The sequence below is a fragment of the Mytilus edulis genome, chromosome 13 (assembly GCF_963676685.1).
Source record: "Mytilus edulis chromosome 13, xbMytEdul2.2, whole genome shotgun sequence".
NCBI classification, from domain to species: Eukaryota; Metazoa; Mollusca; class Bivalvia; order Mytilida; family Mytilidae; genus Mytilus; species Mytilus edulis.
In genome coordinates, this window is record NC_092356.1 from 33,412,552 (window position 1) to 33,434,655 (window position 22,104).

Below are 22,104 nucleotides of genomic sequence, written 5' to 3' on the forward strand. Positions count from 1 at the left end.
TGAAGATGTTTTCGTCTAAAAATAATGTAAGCCATAGATGAAAAACAACTTTATAAAATATTGTGAAAATCTGCATGTATGTTGTCAATATATATCAACCAGTTAAAAAAAAACATATGTACTAGACTTACGTTGGCCAATAACTACAATGACGAATACCATAACTGTACTAAAAAATGTTACTGGTTTTATGTCGTATTATATCACCCTCTCCTTTTATTAAGTTTTTTTTTCAAGTATCACAAGTTTTTGAGAAAGCAATATATATAATCAATGTTTTCATCTTTTTTGAAAACTTTCCACCAAGATTTTAGAATATGGATTTATTGAGTTTGTTTAATGTTTAAAAATTACAATTTTTATAAAAAAAATAAAAGCGTTTAAATTGATCATATTGAATAGACCAGATTTATTGAGTTTGTTTAATGTTTAAAAATTACAATTTTTATAAAAATAATAAAAGCGTTTAAATTGATCATATTGAATAGACCAGATAACTGAATGTCATCAATTGCAATTGTCTTTCAACGATATATTAGTTTGTGTCAATTGGATTTAGTATTACAAGTTTATTTAACAATATGAAAAAAGAAAAAAAGACTTTCGTTTTATGTTATTGAATTACTGGCATAATGTAAGGGGTAAAAAAATTTAAACAGAGAGGTTTGCCTACACATAAATATGTTTAGGACAAGATAGTTTACATGAGGAAAAATGACAGAATTCTAAATCAATTGAAAACTAAACCTTAGATAATGGCAATAGTAGTTTATCGATGTTCAAACGTCATAACGTCGATTGAGCGAAAACAAATCCGGGTTACAAACTATAACCGAGGGATACACTTCAACTACAAGATGAACACAAAGGAACAAAAGGAACTCTGAAGTGAACAAAATACAAACGCCAACATACACAGAAGAATAAAGAGAAATAATATTTTTGATCTGGTGCAATGCATTTGTACACTTATTTTAGTAGTTCAAAACGATACACAATGCACATTGGTCTATTTCAGTTTGACTTACTTGTATATTGCCCAAAAAATCAAATGAAGCTATTTAATTTTTATTGTAGCTTTTTCTATTTTTTTCAACTGTCTGCACAATTCCTTAATATATATATACAATTTGTATCGTTTCTTGGAAAAAATTAATAAAAATGTTAAAAAATTGACAAAACGGTTTAAATGAAAAAGCGAATTCAGATCTTCTTGTAATATGTCATATCTCATATATATATGAGCAAATACGACAGAATTTCGAATAAAATTTGGACCAAACCATGCTTAAAAGGAAAAGAACTTAGCTATCTGGAGCATGGATAACAAACTGATCATTCTAATTGCGATTAAACTATTTGACTTTTTTCATTTCTTTTCTCCTTTACAAAACCCTTCTGAAATTTTAAAGAGAAATTTATAAAATTCCGTTTCAATTTGATTTGGTATTATTTCTAAGAATTAATTGAAAATTGAAATGAATAGAAAAAGAAGGACTTTAGATTCATGTTATTGGAATGCTGATTTAAGTTATAGGAATAGAAATTTTGACAACGGAGAGGTTTACCTGTATCTGTTTAAGACAAGATAGTTTTGGTCAGTTGGCTATGTCACAAATTTTCGTAATGAAGAGTTTCCCTATTTCTTTTGATAACAAGATAGTTACCCCTGATCGAGAATCGCAAACCATTTGAAACCAAGATTACTTCCAACAAATCCTATGATACAAAAGAGGAAATCGTTGTTTTTGAAATATAATATATGACTTAAGGGTGTTTTAGTGCTAAAAACAAACAACATAGGTAACTGGGTTAATAAGTTTGGACTGATTTTCCAGTCGGCATCATTTTGAAACTTTTGCCGGATTACACACAAGGACACCATTGTGCAAAACATGATATTTGAGTTAAAAATTGTATACGCTTAATACGGGACAATTTAGATAACCGAATTTAAAATTAAGGACTAATATTTCTGCCAGCATCAATTTGAAACTATTGTCTACTTAGACATAACTCCATGTAATTTAACCATATCTTCACTCGAGATTGAGATTATGACAATAAGGTTTAAATATGGAAAACAGAAGATGCAAATTAAGATCCATGGTTACGACGAACCTATTGTAAATTCGGTCTCTAAGATAAAATTTCTTTATTCAAAGTAATTATCGAGTATATGGTTAAACTGTCTGAAGACCAAATTTTAAAAAGTTTTTTTTAGTCGAACATCAAAATGTTATAGTTTGCCTAAATCAATTAAGTCATACATGGATAATAACTTTTTGTTGATGCAGTATTAATTATTCACATCTTTCAGTAAGTATGCAATATTTCAACCAGTTTTCAAACAGATGTACTTCATTTGCATTGGTCTTCTTTTTCTAAGGTAAATGATAAAGTGGTGAATACAAAACATTTTTTGCAGAAATACGTTTAACAAATATTATTTTACAGGTACCTGGATAGAAACCAAATTGCAACACTTGACGTAAATCTCTTTAAAGGTTTAACGGCTCTGAACAAATTATAAGTAACTTAATTCCATAAACACTTTTTTGCCTTTAGATGTTGCTGGTCTTCTTTGGCAATGATTTAATTTATCCTCTGGAAAAAAATTGTCATTTTCTTCCAAATATATATTTTAATATTTGTGTCAATTTGATTTAGAAGTATATGTAAAATTAACTATATTTAAGAAATAATTCATGGGGGCTTGAATATATCGTGATTTTACCACGGGTTGGCCCTTTATGACAAATATTTTACCACTGAGCGATAGCGAGGGGTAAAATATCGGCATAAAGGGACAACCCGTGGTAAAATCTAGATATATTCAAGCCCCCATGAATTATTTCGATTCTGATAGGACACATACGGCAATTCTTTTGGATCGAAGCGCTCTAGGTGTAGGCAAATATTTGCCGTTCCCATAAATAAACGCACTAATAAACTAGCGTAAAAGAACGGAGCAAACTGCATTAGTGACATGTTTAAACTATTTAAAATAATGTATTTAGACAGTTTTGGATGAATTTGAATGATAATTTATTTATATGTCTTATATGATGTACAATAAAGGGCTCTTGCCACATTTAAGCATCATTTGTGTATGTTTCCTTGTGATGATTTTCGGATTCACAAGCGTGTATTTTCCCGTAAAATGCTTACATTCTAACGTCATTGTTCTATGACGTCGGGTATCTCATTCATAAAAAAGCATATGACGTGGGAGTACAATCGGAACAGCGCTGGCAATATATTCATATTTTACCACGGGTGTGTACTCAAAGCGTTTGAAGGACGTCATGTTAGAATAAAGAAATAACAAATGAGTACTTGAGATTTATGTTATTAGATTGCTGGTTTAAGATAAGGGGGTAGGAATTTGTCAACTGAGATGTTTTCCTGTATCTGTTTAGAACAAGATAGTTTACTGGAGCAAAGAGGATAGAATTCTGAATCAAATTGAGACAAAACCTTAATAAAGAGGAAAAGCATTATCGATCTTATGCATTTTATTTGTACATTTTTTATTACTAGTAGATATTTTCAGAACGATAAGATCTACTTTGGACTTTTTTAATTAACCTTTCTTGTATATGAAGCTGTTGCATATTCATGTCAATTAGTTTTCTCTTTTTGAAAACTGTCTGGTAATAGTTATCAAAGGTACCAGGATTATAATTTAATACGCCAGACGCGCGTTTCGTCTACATACGACTCATAAGTGACGCTCAGATCAAAATAGTTATAAAGCCAAACAAGTACAAAGTTGAAGAGCATTGAGAATCCAAAATTCCAAAACATTGTGCAAAATATGGCTAAGGTAATCTATTCCTGGGATAAGAAAAGCCTTAGTTTTTCGAAAAATTTAAAGATTGTCAACAAGAAATTTATTAAAATGACCATATAATTGATATTCATGTCATCACCGAAGTGATCACTACTGGGCTGGTGATACTCTGAACAATTCCTCAAAATGAACCAAAAAAATGATTAAATTTAATATGTTATCGTTTCTAAGACACAATGGAATTGATAATATAATTTTGGTCAGTTGTCTTTGTCATACATTTTCTTACAAGATAGATACCCTTGATTGAGAAACGCAAACCATTGGAAACAAATATTACTTTAAAACAATCCTATGATAAAAAAACCAGGAAATCGTTTTTTAAAATATAATATATGAGTTAAGGATTTGTTACTGTAAAAACAAACAACTTAGGTAACTGGGTTAACAAGTTTGGACTGATTTTCCAGTCAGAATCATTTTGAAAATTTTGTCGGATTACACACAAGGAAACCATTCTGAAAAACATAGTATCTGAGTTAAGGATTTTATACGCTTAACACGTGACAATTTAGATAACCGAATTAAAAATTATGGATAATATTTCTGCCAGCATAAATTTTAAGTTAGTGTCTGCTTGGACATAACTCCATTTAATTTAACCATATCTTCGGTAGAGATTGAGATGATGAGAATAAGGTTAATATCGAAAACAGAAGATGCAAATTAAAATCACTGGTTACGATATATCTGTTATATATGAGGTCTGTAAGATAATTTTTTTTATTCATTATATGGTTAACTGTCTGAACACCAAATTGTTTAAAGTGTTGTTTAGTCCAACATCAAAATTTGATATTTTGCATAAATCAATTAAGTCATACATGGATAATAACTTCTTATTGTATTGATTATTCACAACTTTCAGTAAGTATGCAATATTTCAACCAGTTTTCAAACCGAAGAACTACATTTACTTCTGTGTTCTTTTTCTAAGGTAATTGATAAGGTGGTGAATACAAAACATTTTATGCAGAGAAACGTTGTAACAAATATTATTTTACAGGTACCTGGAAGACAACCAAATTGCAACACTTGACGTAAATCTTTTTAAAGGTTTAACAGCTCTTGAAAAATTGTAAGTAACTTTATTCCACAAACACATTTTTGCCTTTAAGTGTTGGTGGTTTGGTTTTGCAATGATTTAATTTATCTTCTGGGGAAAAAAATGCCATTTTCTTTCAAATATGTATTTTAATATTTTTGCCAAATTGATTTAGAATTACATGTAAAATTAACTATATTAAAGATATAACAAAGAAGTACTTTAGATTTATGTTATAAGATTGCTGGTATAAGTTAAGGGGGTTAGGATTTGTTTACTGAGAGGTTTGCCTCATCTATTTAGGACAAGAAAGTTTATAGGAGCAAAGACGACAGAATTCTGAATCAAATTGAGACAAAACCTTTATAGAGAGGAATAGCATTATTGATCTTTTTATGTTTTAACTAATCAAATACAACCACCTGGTTACAAATGTATAAGTACATTGTATAATATATTTGAACAAAACACGAAAGTATGTGGCGAGATACAACACGTTTGTGAGTCCGCAATCCCCTGCCAACCTTAAACAGTGATGTAACAAAATAACAATGAGAACAGAACACACATTTCAAATCATCTGAAAGGAATTTATTCATCAAATCAACAAAAATTATCTGTCAGTGTGTCTGTTATATCTGTAATTGGTTATCAAACAGATATATTACACTTCCATTTGTCACTTTTTTTCTGTAAATATGTTTGAATTACTGAATATAAAACATTTTATGCAGACATACAGTTTTTGTATTATTTTACAGGCACCTGCAAAATAACCGCATTGTAACACTTGACGTAAATCTCTTTAATGGTTTGACGGCTCTGATTGAATTGTAAGTAACTTGATCATACAAACAACTGTTGGCCTTCATGTGATGCTGGTTTGCCATGCAACGAATTAATTTGTCTCTTTACTTATTTTTCCATTTAAGTCTACAGATATATTAATGTATGTCAATTTAATTTTGTATTACATGAAAAGTGTACAATTTAAAGAAATAACAAATAAGGACTTTAGATGTATGATATTGTATTGCTGTTATAAGTTAAGTGAATAGGAAGTTTGACATCAGATAGGTTTCCCTGTATCTTTTTATGACAATATAGTTTACAGGAAAAGAGACGACATAATTCTTATCAAAATTGAAATCAAACTTACTATGTGTTTCTTTATTCTACATTGGCTAGAGGTATAGGGGGTTGAGATCTCACAAAACATGTTTAACCCCGCCGCATTTTTGCGCCTGTCTCAAGTCAGGAGCCTCTGGCCTTTGTTAGTCTTGTATGTTTTTTAATTTTAGTTCATTTATATGTTTTAGAGTTTAGTGTGACGTCCATTTTCACTGAACTAGTACACAATTTTATCTAGGGGCCAACTGAGGACCACCTCAGGGTGCGGGATTTTCTCGCTGCGTTGAAGACTCATTGATGACCTTCCCCTGTTGTCTGCTTTTTGGTCGGGTTGTTGTCTCTTTGACATGTTCCCCATTTCCATTCTCAATTTTATTAATTAAGAGGAATTGCATTTTCGATCTGGTGCAATATATATTTGTACATTTTTTTAGCAATACATATTTTCAGAACGATACAATATTTGCACTTTGGACTATTTCAGTTTGATTTCCTTGTATATTGCCACAAAGTTAAAATGAAGATTGTGCGATGCTATTGGATATGTATTAAAGCCATTGATTTTGGTCCTATTTTTAAACTGTCTGCACAATTCCTCAAAATATAGCAAATATATTTGGTTTTGTATCGTTTCTAAAATATAATGAATAAGAATGTTTTCAAATTGATAAAAGAGTTAAAGTGAATTCAGACTTTCTTGTAATATCTCTCGTTAATTATTTGGATTTAAAGTTAAAACATGCATGAAATATCGATATGTAACGAGATAAAAGTAAAATTTTAAAGTCAATATCAAACATGCATTGATAAATATCCACATATAATGTTATAAAGCTAAAATTAAGTAAACAGTATTTCATTTGACAAAGGTGTCGTTTCTTACTACTGAATTAAAAAGGCAGAAATTATCAGACCAATATCACTTCCCAAAAAATATTTTGGTACAATAGATTAAAAGGAAATGGTTTTGTAAAATATAGTATAGCCTAAAGTAAAGTATGAGGTTCTACTTAAAGCCCTCTCCACTGACACTGGACAAATATGCCCAACTTAATGCAGAAAAACACGTTAGGCTATTTTATACAGAACAGTCAAATTACAAAATTCTTCATATCTGGCTGGTGTGCTGTCATATCATACCAATCCTCTTCTTTTATTCAATTCTTATAAGTAACATGCTTTTTTGAGAATGCAATATATATTATCACTGTTTTAACTTTTTAGAAATCTTTTAAAATTTCCTCATAGATGGGTGAATAAAGTTTAATTAATTTTCTATAATGTTTAAAGTCTATCATTTTCGAAAAAAAAACAATAAATAAGGATCGTTTAAATTGATGTAATTGAATAGATCAGACAGCTAATAAAAGTCATCTGAATTTGTCAATTGAGAGGTTATACTATATTCTTTTATATTTAATAATTTTTTGACTTGATCAGGGACACACAGTTGTTTATAATTGAGATTAACCGTCCTAAAGTAAAATACCCTTATCAATCTGGCGATATACGTTTGCACATTTTGAGAACAACCAAAACATTGTTCTTCATAAAGCTTTGTATTTGACTTTTTCATTTATTTTTATTTTTTATTATACCACCTGCAATTTAAAGAGAAATGTATAAATTTTTTTTTAATTTGATTCGGTAATCAGGACGTTTCGATTTATATAATTGATTTGAATTATCTTAAAAGATTAAATTCCTGTGTAGGTCGTTAAACGCTCCTATAGTTGGATCGGACAAAAAATAACAGAAAACGAATATATATGTTGTAGGATATTATCGACTGGCATTATACTCGACGTCAGTTTGTTTCATGTATACATTATAAAAAAGATATGCAATTTTATTTCTTTTAAATTTGAAAACAAAAGTTCATTAAATATTTAATGCATCAAAGAAAATTTTTTTTTTGTATAAACAGGAAGCTAGAAAATAATCCTCTGAATTGCTCTATGTGTATGATGAAAAAATTCAAGGATTTTCTTCAAAGGAATAATGACTTCGGAAATTCCGGTGCAAGGTGCAAAGGTGAAGCCAACCTATTAATTGATCAGAACTTCACCAACTGCAAAGGTATTATAATACAGCTAGTATAACAAAACGATTAAACCTCCCCGCTCACAGCAGTGTAACTGATCATGATATCTATAAACTGTACAATCAATTGTATCTGGATAGCAGCTGTATAATATACATTACGGAAAAGTGGCATGACATCCATTGAGACACATATATATATATCACTTTTGGGTATCCATACTGTATAGCCCACTTCAAAAAGCCGCAACGTAGAGGAAAACTTAATTAATGCTATCGAAAATATCAAAACGGTGTAGAATCAACGTTGTCAATAGATACTGGAAGTCAGAAAACGAATAATGCATGAATATTTGGCTCTGAATTTGAATTACCAAAAATCTGAATTATTAGAAAACAAAGTGGCGTCGAGAATAACGGAGCTCTAGATAAAATTACTAACAAATATTTCAATAATTATCAGGTTACGGCACACATCATTTCGTTGTCGAAAACTTTGTTTTCAATCCAAACTTATATCAAAAGGGTTTTTTTGTTTCTAAATTTGTGCATTGCACTTCCCATTCAGATGAAACTATTGAATTAATACGAAACTACTAAGTGACATTAAAGGTACTTTTTTAACTATATTAGCACCGAATTTTTTGAAACATTGTGTAAAAAATAGCAATTCAGAGTAACAAATTAAACATCAATTAGCATAAATGCCCATATATATTGATTTAATTTGGGCGGGGAACATAGTTCAATTGAACAACCTGTGATAATTGTTATATTCCTAACTTGTGTTACTTACTAATACACAAAAAAAGACATTGATTGTCGAATTGCGCATATGGTTCAATTAAATTAGTACCATTAATGTTAGTAAATGAATACTCTGGGTATTGATATATATTGTAGCTAGTTATTATACTTAGCATAACGAGAGGTCAAACTAACAAATATAAAATAAACACAATATGATAGATACTGTAATCTGTAGTTTAAGCCCTTTGACATCCTTTTGCGATTGTTCATCTATCTCTTTACTTATATAAACGTAGATCCTCCTTGAATTATTTGTTTTGTGGAAGTATGTTCTTGCAAATTTCCTTTTGGTTAATTTTTTTATGGTTTTGTATACTTAATACTGTATGTTAATGCTGTACTTTTCATTTTGAAAATGCATTAATACATACGTCAATCGTAGATATAGTACATGTATTACACCCACAACAAACTCAGAAATAAAAAAAATAAAAAATGGACTTCTTATTCTTCCAACATCATTTGAATATATTCCAGTTTTACTCGTCTTGGGGTTTGTATTGTTGAAATTTCATTTTTTCTATGTGAATTAAAAAAAATATGTCTTTGTTATTAGTGATCAGTTTGATATATATAATTTGTTTTCCTCTCAAGAATTTTATTTGAACTACTTTCTTTAAACAATTTGTATGTCAGAGAGACAACAGCACATGTATGAATTACTACTCAGCATCAACTATGTTTTATTGGAAGTATTACAGATAAAACCTGATTGCATTTTTTTAAAAATTCAAAATGCACTTAGAAAAAATAATGTATGACATTTCTGCTAAACTTGGTGTTGTATGTTTATAAAATTAAACGTAGTAATATTAAACTTGAAAAAAACAAAAATAATGTCACTGGCATATGCAAGTAATCCGAAGCCTGTGACGAATTAGACAAATTAAGGGGTGCCAAACGCTTTTGCTAAAATAGATTTGGCTAGTTTAATTTTCACCAAATTTTTACAAAATATTTACTTTGACCTGTTGCAAAAGCATAAAAATTTAAACCACACAATTTACATAGATATATAGCAGTTTGACATAAACTAATTTTTAAAAAACCTTGATTTCTTTTTACTAATAGTATGATAGCTATTTTTTTCAGGTAGCTAGGGTGTCTTCCTCCATCTTGGATTTTGTAATACCAGAAAAAATCGGTCTAGATCTTTAATTAAGGGGGTACCCAACACTATACCCCAAAAAATTCCTGTCGTTTAATTTTTTTAATTTTTTTTTCACTGATAAACTAGGCCAACTTAAACATCTTGTAAAAATTTTAAAAGATTTGAACCATAGGTTTAAAAGATTTGGCAACTCAAATATGGCATCTTTTACATACTAATATCGGCCAAAATTGCCAGTTTCTGAAATATGGGTATAGGGTTGAATTTGTTAAAAATTTTAAAATTTAATCCTTAATTGACAATAGAATAGCTAATAATGATAGCTGAGGTGAATATTAGTTCACTGATACCCCTTTCTTGTAAGTTTTTTATTCTGTATTAAAAATTTTGCCAGAACTTTAAAAGGGGGTATCAGAATCAGCCCCGAAAAGTGAATGCTGTGCTTCAAGTATTTGAAGAAGAATTTTTTTTTTGAAAAAAAATGTGTCGTTTAATTTTTTCATAAAACTAAGCATTTGGAGAGCTATACTAGTTGGTTGTTCTTGCATTTTGTTTTAATTTAACTGTTTTTATTTTTTGGTATTTAAGTTTAAATTACGCCCCACCCTCAAATTGGTTCATTAAATAAGAGCCAAATCTATTCAAAAAGTTCATAATGGCCATATTTTGTTTCGTCTTTTGAACTAGGCCTTAGCTATTTGGCATGTGGATGTATCATCACAGGGTAAAGTGTCTTGCATCATGATGACCTTTGTGTGACCTTCAAATGTGACCTCAAGGTCAACATTATGGAATTTTTTTTCGTGAAAAACACAACCATGTAGGCCATAAATAATTCGCCTTTTGACCTAGGCCTTACATCTTTGGCATGTGGATGTATCATCATGAAGTGGTGTGCCTTCTTAAAATTTTGACCTTCATGTGACCTTGAACTTTGACCTCAAGGACGATAATTGTGTTTTTTGATAAGAAACACTTGTACGGGCCATGACTTTTATGTAGTTATGAATTCTTGTTTATTTTAAAAAATCATATTACACAAGCTTTAATCGACCATACAACAATATAGACACATTTTATGACATGTCAACCCATTCAATGCACACGGAATACATAATGGAAATGTAGTCACATAAAATTGTCTGAAAAAGGAATCGTTTTTTTTTCATTGAAGCGCAGTGTACATACTTAACTATTCAACCGATAGCAAAGTGAAAACTTCCTATGAATCAAACAGTAGGCGGAGTTATGCCAAATAACTATTTACAGATAATGGAACGGACAGAAGGAGAGAAGGACAGGGGTAAAACAATACCCTCCCCCGACTTTCAGTTGCAGGGGCTAAAAAAGGATGTAACTGATTTTTGATTTGATATACGAGCTGTTGAAATTAAAAGCATGACATGCCCAAATTACTCATGATACATAGGGAAATCAAAAGGCCGAAGCTTAAAAGTTGGCAGATGCTTTACATTATCTACCTGATCTAGATTTTCAATTTATTTGGTCTACAGATTCAAAAATATGCAATTCAAAACCATTGGTGCAAAGAACCACGACTCATGAGAGATGAAATAGAGCTGACTGTGCAAAATCCTTATTCTGTGAAATCAAGTTCGTTAAACATAGACACAACTGGTTTTTAGTTAAAAGTACAGCAGTTACAAGGATCACATTATTTTTGGGGCCCCTTATTATTATAGAGAATGATTACTCTATTCAGTAATAATCTTGAATTGAGACTTGAAAAGAAACATTTTCACTTGTCACTTAATGCAATAACACCACACTTTCTTTTTTATATTTATTTCAAAATTGTATTAGATAAAAAAAAATCAGAAAGATACATAAACATGACAAAAGCACAACAAAAGAAAAATAACAAATTTTGCTATCCCTTCGAAATTTAAACTTGATAAAGCGAAAATAACATGTTCTATTTATATCATACATTTGTAGTATGATTCTAAATATAGACTTTACTTTCCCTAAAATTGCGGACGGAATAGAAGACACCCGTTAATTTTATACACCTGTCATAAAGGTTGGAAAGATACCAGAAAGATATAGTTTTTTTTATACAGATGCATTAAGAACGCAAAAATATGTGTTTTTTTACGAAAGCCGAGAAGGCTCATCTATAATTCAGAATTCAACATTAGGAATCCAGCATTCAGAATTCAGAATTCAGAATTCGGAATTCAGAATTCGGAATTCAGAATTCGGAAATATTCGTTTTATAATGTTATAAACTTAGTTATTATTGTAATAATTACTATTTGTTTTCATTGTGATATGAAAATTTAATACGTGTCTTTATATCATCTACTCCTTCTTATATAAAGAAATTCTATTTATTTGTCCATGGCATAATCTATATAGGAGGGTTTGCTTTCATTTCATCTTTGTGTGTTTACTGGTTTGAAATCGACCCCTGTAATCCTATGGTTTTAACTTTCACCCGTACCCCCATCCCAACATACACCACTACGCTGTTTATATTCCTTGTCTTTATTTACTCTCTAAAAACATGCATGATCATCAAACCCCGAAAATATCTTATTTCGAACAAAAAGCGAAAATCCAATTAGCGTTAAAATTAAATATAGAATTACATACAACTTAGGTAGTAAAAGCTTTTTCATGACCGAAAGACAATTTCTCTGGCAAAACTTTGTAAAAAAAGTATTCTCAATTATCCGTATTTTGACATGTAGATACGGACCTTCATATAGTTTATTTCTATAATTTAGAAGGGATTATTTAAGGGGGAAAAGCAAGGCGACAAACAGGTGACGCGGATTCTAGCACTTTTTCTAGCTTTGGGCTTGCTCTCTCTCAACACTATAGTACATGCCTATGAGTCTAACTGCAATCCCTTTTTGTTTTTTGCCCTTGTATAAACGCATGTTTCTAAGGCGAATTTACTAGTTCCGTGAAACGTTTTCTCGGAAAGATGTTTGATTGTGAAAAAAAAGTTCAGAGATATATTATATCCTATATTTATTTGCAATCCCCTGACGCGATAAGAACTGTACATATCTTGCTGAGAAAGGCGATATCAATTTCCCGCGATTTTTAGTGTGTTGAAAGCAAACTTACACAATACTGAGTACATACAAAAACGCAACACAACAAGTTTGAAACTTTTATTACAGTTACTCCATTATCTACTATAATAAAAGCAACAAAAAAATAATAATCTTGGGTATTGCACATGTTTCTTAATTTGTTTCAATCTTTAGACAAAATAATGTTCCATTTGTTGTTGCGTTTTAATTGACACTCACTATACAAACGGTAAGCAATGACCGATCATCATAGACTATCAATAACAGAACTATTAAACTCATTATGTATGTTTATCTTAAGCCAGCAAATTCTCAAGGTTCTAATACTATAATCTGACAAGTAAATAACCTGTGTATTCAGTATTATTGAGATGAGATCACTCCCAATCCGTTCCAATATATTCGACCAGCCAAAGTGTTTCTGGTACCTATTAAGATCAATTATATTATTTTTTTTAAATTTGATCTAGGCCAGTATTATTGAGATGAGATCACTCCCAATCCGTTCCAATATATTCGACCAGCCAAAGTGTTTCGGGTACCTATTAAGATCAATTATAATATTTTTTTTTAAATTTGATCTAGGCCGTACCCTCATCAGCGACTCAAGCCTTGTATATAGGTTTTATTGTTCTTCCTATATGCAGAAATAAAATAATCAATTGTTATAACACAGCGAGGTATAAGGAGTCGGACACTAGGTGGTCTTATATACATTTGTAATAACTTTTTAGAGTTATTTCTCTTCTTTCGAATAGCATACATCCTCTCCTTAAATTTACTTTTGACATTAACGAGAGTCACATTACATTTCTAGACGTGATCGTTTTTAAAGGAGAGAAATTTAAGAAAGAGAGGACTTTAGATTTTCAAATATACAGAAAACCAACAGAAAATTATCAATATTTGCATCGAAGTTCATCGCACCCCAAATCAGTTTTCAAGGGACTGGTTATAGGCAAAACTGTTAGAATAATTAGATGCACCAGTGATGAGTCAAAAACTAAGGCTGAAATTAATTTCTTTAAACAGAAATTAATAGAAAGAGGTTATAAAAGCAAAGAATTTAATAACTGGATAGCGAAGGCAACAACAATTAAAAGATCAGAAGCTTTAAAATATAAACAACGCTCCAGAAACAAAACAGCTCCCGTGGTATTTTGTACAAAATACAACCCAATGTTTAAACAATTGAACAGAATAATTAAAAGCATTGGAATATTATCGAAAGAGATGCAACCGCTAGGAGTCTTTATGAGAGACCCCCCATGATTGCATACAAAAAACACAAAAATCTCAAAGAATACCTGACATCTGCTAAACTGAAAGAAGAGAAATAACTCTAAAAAGTTATTACAAATGTATAACATCATTTCTGATATGTATATAAGACCACCTAGTGTCCGACTCCTTATACCTCGCTGTGTTATAACAATTGATTATTTTATTTCTGCATATAGGAAGAACAATAAAACCTATATACAAGGCTTGAGTCGCTGATGAGGGTACGGCCTAGATCAAATTTTAAAAAAATAATATAATTGATCTTAATAGGTACCCGAAACACTTTGGCTGGTCGAATATATTGGAACGGATTGGGAGTGATCTCATTTCAATAATACTGTATTCCTTATCTTTATCTTTATCTTGTATTTAATTTGAAGTCGGTCGCAGTTGAAAGTTAGCTCTTATAATAATAATAATTACTGTATTTAAAGAATGTGACTCGATTAGCATTCACTAATCTACCTTGAGACCCTCACAAAAATAATACAGAACACATATTATAGATATTACAGTCTTTGAACATATCATGCTATATAGATAAATGATTGTCTGTAGAAAAGGAAAAATAAAAACAAATTATACCTTTAATTTATTGCTCAGACTTGTATATAAAGATGTCTTTTTCTTGGAACTCATAATTGATAATAAATTGTTAATATCTTTTTAAATATAATCATTATTATTTGTTCTAGTACTTTAACTTATGATACTGCAATTAATGACGAGTGTGTAGGGAGGCACGCGCGGGAAATGTTTATTTGTAACAGTTGATTGACATACAGTAACACATGCGACGATAATTTTTATTTTCCACATCACGTATCTTGGAATTTAGACTTGACTGTATTTAACTTAATAAAAAAGAGACATATAGAAAAAGTTGGCCAAGTTTTGTAAGAAATAATTAATTTTGTTTTGAACATGCTCCAAATGTTCCACCTGACAGGACGGACTCCACCGGCCGTCAACATATACTTAAGGGGTACACCAGATGAGTAACGGAGTTTAACGGATATGAACGGACACGAACACATTGTTTAAAGTAACAAATTGAGATGATATCCGTTACTCATCCGTGCGCGTTATCCGGTACAGTGATCAGAGCACGGTCAAACGATCAGGGCACGGTCAAACGATCTGTATACGTTTTGGTGAAATTATGATTGTTCGTTCCAGAACTATGGGATTTTTTTTTTATTAGTTAAAAAAAGGGAAGGTATTTTTACACATATCTTTAAAATGCCATATCTGATTGGCTTTGAATTTTACACAATTCTTTGTTATTATATATAGTCTTAAGCTCTGTTTAATTTTTCATGACATTTTTATTTAGGTATTTAGTTACAAGAGATACTGACTTCTTTTAATAAAAATATTTAAAGGGGGAATATATTTCGCACATGTCGCGCTGTATTTTGAAAATGCCTCTTATAATTGGCTTAACACTTTACACAGTTGTTATTGTGATATTAAGGTCTGCAGACTTTTTGGTGAAATTTTATTATTTCACATGTCGCAATGCGTCTTGAGAATGCATTGTTTTATTTACTTCCGACTTTACACAGTTGTATGTTGTCATAGTCAGTCTGTATATTAATTAAAGCCGGGTCATACACGTACGGTAGGACATTTACCAGCTGGACCATATGAGTATCAATACCAAATAGGTATTTTATACATGTATCAGAATTTCTTAAAAATATCTTCAAAAAATGTAAAATTTAGATTCCACAAAAACGATGATAGATTTCAATAGTTGAAATTGAAATAGCTGAATAAATTAAAGAAATTAGATTTTAAAGGATGAAATATTTGTATATGTGCGTTTAAAAAAAAACTATTACGGTATTGTTGTATAACCGTTGTCCGTCCGTCAGTCGTCCACACTTCGGACAATATAACTCAAAAACGAGTTTTTAACTTAAAAACATCCGTGCAACCTTGCATTATATTTTGCCTGATAGGAACCGGCAAGGTGGCGTCGCGTTAGTCCTACAACTATTATTCCGACATCCAATTATTCCGACAACCATTACCCCGACAGCTCATTATTCCGACAGCTCATTTACCGACAATGCATCTGCCATAACTTTATGGGTTAAGTTTCTCTAAAATGACCAACTCCATTCTCCATATTATTTGTATTTGTCCGTTTTTATTCCCATTATTCGCCTCATGTTGGATATTTGCTGGATATTTGTCTCAGTTCCTTGGAGATACACATTCTTATTAATTGACCCCATAAGGATTATTCCTTTTGAAGTCATTTTTTTTTTGCAATTTTTTGTACACTTTTGTAATCTTTTACAAAATTCTTATCCTCAGAAACTTCAGGGCCAAATTAAACCAAACTTATCCTGAACCATCCTCAAGGAATGTTGTTTAGCAAAATGTATCTGAAAACCTCATCCATCAACCAAGATGGCCGCCATTGCTAAAAATAGAAAAGGGGGTAAAAAACAGTTAAGCTTATATCTCTGAAACTTAATCATCAAGATATATCTACCGCTGAAATTTTCACACGCATCGGACAACCTGCTGTTTGATTACATCCCTGAATTAGTAATTTTTAGGACATTTGGCAGTTTTATTCTTTATATTCTTGCCTATATAGTTCTTGAGTGTCCTTTGTTTAATATGCACTGCAGCACATAGACCAAGGTGAGCGACACAAAAGCCTCATGTTTTGTTTTGTCATCTCTTCTTTTCATATTTTCAGTAGATCCAATTGTAATTAACACCTCTTGTCATCTTTACAAAAACTTTTTATTACCTTGGATTATGACTTAAGAGCTACCTTAGTCTTATAAACAATTGCTGGAAATTTTGTCGGATGAATTCGAGTCAACATCAATGTGTTGACTTTTGAAGAGGGTTAATTGCTTGGGGAGTATGAAATCTGCAACAAAATACAGATGGTTGGTTTTAGATACGAGTCCGATAAAGTGATGCTTGATCTAAGGTCAGTACTGTAAAAAATATCTTTATGTGATTCGCATTTTTTTCGTTTTACAGTGAAGATATTCACCTGGATTCGCACCTATAGTGAAGAAGAACTGATTAATATGACGTTCAACGGTTGTTTGCTTCTTCTTTTTTTCGAACGTGATACATTCGGGGGTGGGGATAGGTAGTATTTGTATTATCGTGTAATGGACATATTTTGAGGGAGTTAATAGACTATGAAACTAGGATTGAAAAACAACGTAGGGGTGTATGTTAGGATGGTGATGAGGGGAACATTTTGAACCAGAGACTTACAGAGGTAGATTCCAAAACGGCAAAAGCACAAAGATATGACGAAAAGCAACCCCACTATAGGTTGCACTTTGTAAATACAGCTGTTTCTCAAAACACGCCTCTTTTGGGGAGATCTTGAATATTCATAGAAAATTAATTTTGTTTACATACTGGTTCCCAGTTATGCTCTCTGTGTTCCATATCACAGAGACAGAACTTGGGAAAGTTACCAGTAAATAAACACGTGCATATTGTTTACATTGAAATCTGTGGTAACCTTTCATTCGAGGTAGGGGTAGTTAAGAAAATTAGTGTTAATTTAAACTCTGAGTTCAGGCATATAAACGTTAAAAATATGCCACACAGCCCTATATTTTGACCTTTGAAAAAAATTGTGGTGTATATGAACTTTCAATTCTAGGATAAGATTTTTTTCAAAACTTCATAGTAGAAGTGGTACAGTTTTAGCCGTAAAAGGAGTTCCTATGGGAAATTGCATTGTCAATATTTACAGAAATGCAACCTATAAATTATATTATGGACAACAAAATAGATATAAACTATTTATATAAGGTGGAGTAGTTAACATAAAGACAGGCAGGCATACAATTTTCATATCACAACTAAAACATATATCAATTATTACAATATGTATGTTATAACATTTGATAAAAATGATTTCCCAATTCTGAATTCCGAATTCTGAATTCTGAATGCCGAATTCTGAATGCTGAATTCTGAATTATAGATGAGCCTTCTCGGCTTTCGTAGTTTTTTGGACTTTACAATCGCTCGGGGTTTTTTTCTTTGTGTCTTTGACCGTAACAGTCATGTAAATGATGCATTGGTGTTTGATTATCCCCCTCGGTATCTTCTAACTTTTTACATTAATATAAATCATGCAATAAAATATTCAATTGCACTTTAAAAAAAATGACAGCAATTATAAAATTATAAATTATTCGTAACCTTTTTTTACATTGCTACGTGTATTACTAAGGCCATAGTGTATTTCATTTAAAAAAAAAAAGGAGAGTGGAGACAATTCAGTTTTGATTTAATTAATTTGATACGAAGATCTACGAAAAGAAGCATTGTGTAATTGTCCATGGATTCTTATTTTTTTGGTTAAAATTTTATTGTCGGAGGGAGCTACCATAGAGGGGGATAGGAGGGATCCTGATCCCGAAATCCCGAATTTAAATAAATTTAAATCCCAACATCCCGAAATTCGAAAAAAGAATTCCCGGATCTCGAAAGGGTCAATCCATAAATCCCGACCTTAAAAACACCCTATCCTAGAGTACCAATACAGGTCCTATCCATCCTCATTTGAGGAGGGGGGCTTGGATGAAATTTGAAAAAAATGGCAAGACAGGCTATTGAACAAAGGCAGAATGAGTAATTTGGCATAACAAGCAGGATGACAATTTATGTAAACAATTTCGGTAAACTAATGAAATTGCAAGTCCGTTACCGTAAAAGCATGAAAAATAAAAAATGCAGGACAATAATGATGGTAACAACCATAAAAAAAATGCAGGACAAAGTTTTAAATCCTAGCCCTCCCCCCTTTAAAATAAAATGGAAGTATCCTTAGAATTTTGACTTTTTGTACTTTATTTCATTTCATTTAAGACCTAGGCATTGCCAAGTAAAAAACGAAAACAGTTATGGTCCTTCCTTTTTCTGTTCCATCCTTTCCTAACGTCCTGGTTTTCTTTTGGTAAATTTATTTCACTTTGAAATTTCCCTATTATGCCTCATTGAAGATTCATTTATGGCAAATAAGTAACTTTAAATGAATTAAAAGATTTAATGAATAACAAAGGGTGTACAGCTGGTCTTAGCAATAATGTAAACATTCTGATCATGATCTTTTTAAAGCTTGCATATTGCTTATGATTTTAAAACGTAGCAATGAATCAGACTATGAGTAAGAGTTATCTTTTCTTAGGTGTTCTGTACCCCCTTAAATGTGCAAATTTCGAGAAAATGACATGTTTAACTTATTTATGGCTGTATTTTACAAAAAACAAAATACTTTTATTTGATTCAATTTTTTCCAACTTTGCCACATAAGGGGAGACAACTCAAATGTAAGGGCAGATAATTCAGATAAAGTTAATTTTACAATAGAATGTGTTAGGAATATACCTATTTTATTATGTAGCAAGAACACGAGTCCCTTCATCCCCTTTTTTCTTTTTCTAATCTAAAAGCATATTATTAGAGCTATCTTCTCATATTTTATCTCAAAATTCTATGGTGTAGTTTTCGTTTTAAGGCGGAAAGTTGGGTTTTCCATACATAATCTATACAAAATCTGTCAATTTTGCACAACCTGTAGCATGAAAATAAGTCCCGTGACCCATTCTTTTTATTATCTTTTTTATAAAAGCATGATATAAATTAAATTTTCACAAATTATTAAAAAAATTTATTGATTTTAATTGAGACACCCCATCTACCTTAAAGAGAAAAGTTCCTTAGTTAAATGAAGTTTTATTTTGTCTCATTATAACTCTACTTATATGTAGAAGTGAATGTACCTCCGTTTTGTCGTATTACATATTAACCTTTTTTGTCTCGCTCATCTTCTTTTAATTCTAACAATCCTTAACATGTCAAGGGAAGCATTACTCGTTTAAACATTGAAACATGTTTCGGTGCTAGTAAAGTTAAAACTTGTGAAAAATTCGTAGACTATTGCATTTCTTCTTTATATGCTGGTTTCTGTTTGTTGAAAATTTGTTTTTCCCAAAGGTATGGTTTAATCATTTTATTGAATGATTGATAGCTTATTACGTTTTAAAATTCTTTCTTTTTTTTTTTACTTTTTTTTGTCAGATTCATTTTCACCGCCAGAAACAGAATGTACAACAGGTAAGATCAGAGCTTAAAATTAATTTACGGAAAATATTTGTTTTCTATGAATAAAGCTCTGGAGTAAAACAAAAAACTATTTAATAACGTTGATTGGAACATCCTGGAAAAAATGTCATACTCCTGGCTATAGCGTCAAGCCCATGTATATCAAACTTAAACATCTCAAGAAAATTGAAAAAAAATTAATGAATTGCACATGATTTTTTTTTTTCATATGAAGTGCGCGATTGTACTTCAAACTAAAATAAAAACATGATACGCCTGTCAAGAAAAATAAAGAAAAATAGTTCTCTGCAGATTCCGGAATATACTCATCAGTGGTACGTTTTCAGTTAAAAACATAAAAAAAGGAGGTTAAAAAACAAATATTTTGAAACAGGAAAATACATTATGAAAAATGCAAAACACATTAACCAATTGATGCATTTTTTTTTAAAGTTTTAAGCATAGTTCTTGTCTGTATTCTTCTCCTGAATTATATGAACAAACAATTCAACACATATAATTCAGGAGAAGAAAGGAAACAAGAACTAGGCTTAAAACCTTTTAAAAATGCATCAAATGTCATACCCTTCAATGGCCCTCATGCGTTATATCAACCTTTAGCCTTTCGGATTTTGGGCTTATATCATGACCTGATATGAAGGAACAATGCCATGTAATAATCTATACTCATAAAGACTACTATATATCCTATATACCTTCTAAGATATGTTATTAGCTTGAAAGATTTCTTGAAATTGTATAAATATAAAAACGCCATGCATGAATTTAATTAATTTGTAAAAATCAAGCTGCGTGATTTATGTTATTTTTTCGATCTTTTTATTTTCGTATTCTTTTTCAGTGTATCCCTACAAGACTCTACAGTTAAGATACGTCTATTTAATAAATGAATGAACTTTTAATTGTTTTTTTTAGCAAAAAATGTCGAGTGACCCATATTGTTCTTTTCATTTCATAAAAAGCTACTTAAATTTTTTTTGGCTTAAACACTTACTCATTTAGTTTTCTTTTGAGTCAGACAAACATGGTTTTGTAAACTCTTCCAATTTTGCACATCCTTCTAGCTTGAAAAAAATATATATATGATCAAATCTTTTACATCCATTTTTGGAGATATCACAATGCAAACTACATGTTTGCGAATAAAACAGAATTTCTATGGTTTTTAGTTTAAACATTCATCTACCTTAACATGTTTCTAACAATCCTTACCCGTAAATGCTTTTTGTAGTTAAAGATCAAAACATGTTTGTCGTATCGCGTTGTCTGATGAAAGTCGAGTATGTCGTTGTTTACATCTGCTGAACGATTTAAAAATAATAACAAATAATTTTCACATGATTATTAGTTTTGTTCAATACTTTTTGGCGAGACATATACATTACTACCGGCGGCGGCGGCGGAGGACTTTCCATTTTTACGTTCCAGTAGAACCTACCTGTATAATATATGTCTACAAGTGGATACAATACATCAAAAGCAGAATTTCTTATAATGATTTTTTTATTGAGATTACTCTAAGCTTTTAGTGGGGTTAGCGTTGCTTAATCTTTAAATTTTCCTGTAATGTTTTGTAAGCATTTCTTTGTCTGCAATTTTCATTGACGATCATTTT

At 30.9% G+C, this 22,104-nt stretch overlaps 1 protein-coding gene across 1 annotated transcript in view; it reads left to right on the forward strand.

The window, feature by feature from the left end:
- Window positions 1-22,104, forward strand: part of LOC139500902 (uncharacterized) — a 336,961-nt gene that overhangs the window by 312,268 nt on the left and 2,589 nt on the right. The window contains exons 2-5 of the mRNA XM_071289808.1: window positions 4,863-4,934; window positions 5,663-5,734; window positions 7,960-8,111; window positions 20,445-20,480. Of these exons, the coding sequence (XP_071145909.1) occupies window positions 7,991-8,111; window positions 20,445-20,480 (157 nt within the window). The 5' untranslated portion in view covers window positions 4,863-4,934; window positions 5,663-5,734; window positions 7,960-7,990. The remainder of the gene's footprint in view (window positions 1-4,862; window positions 4,935-5,662; window positions 5,735-7,959; window positions 8,112-20,444; window positions 20,481-22,104) is intronic.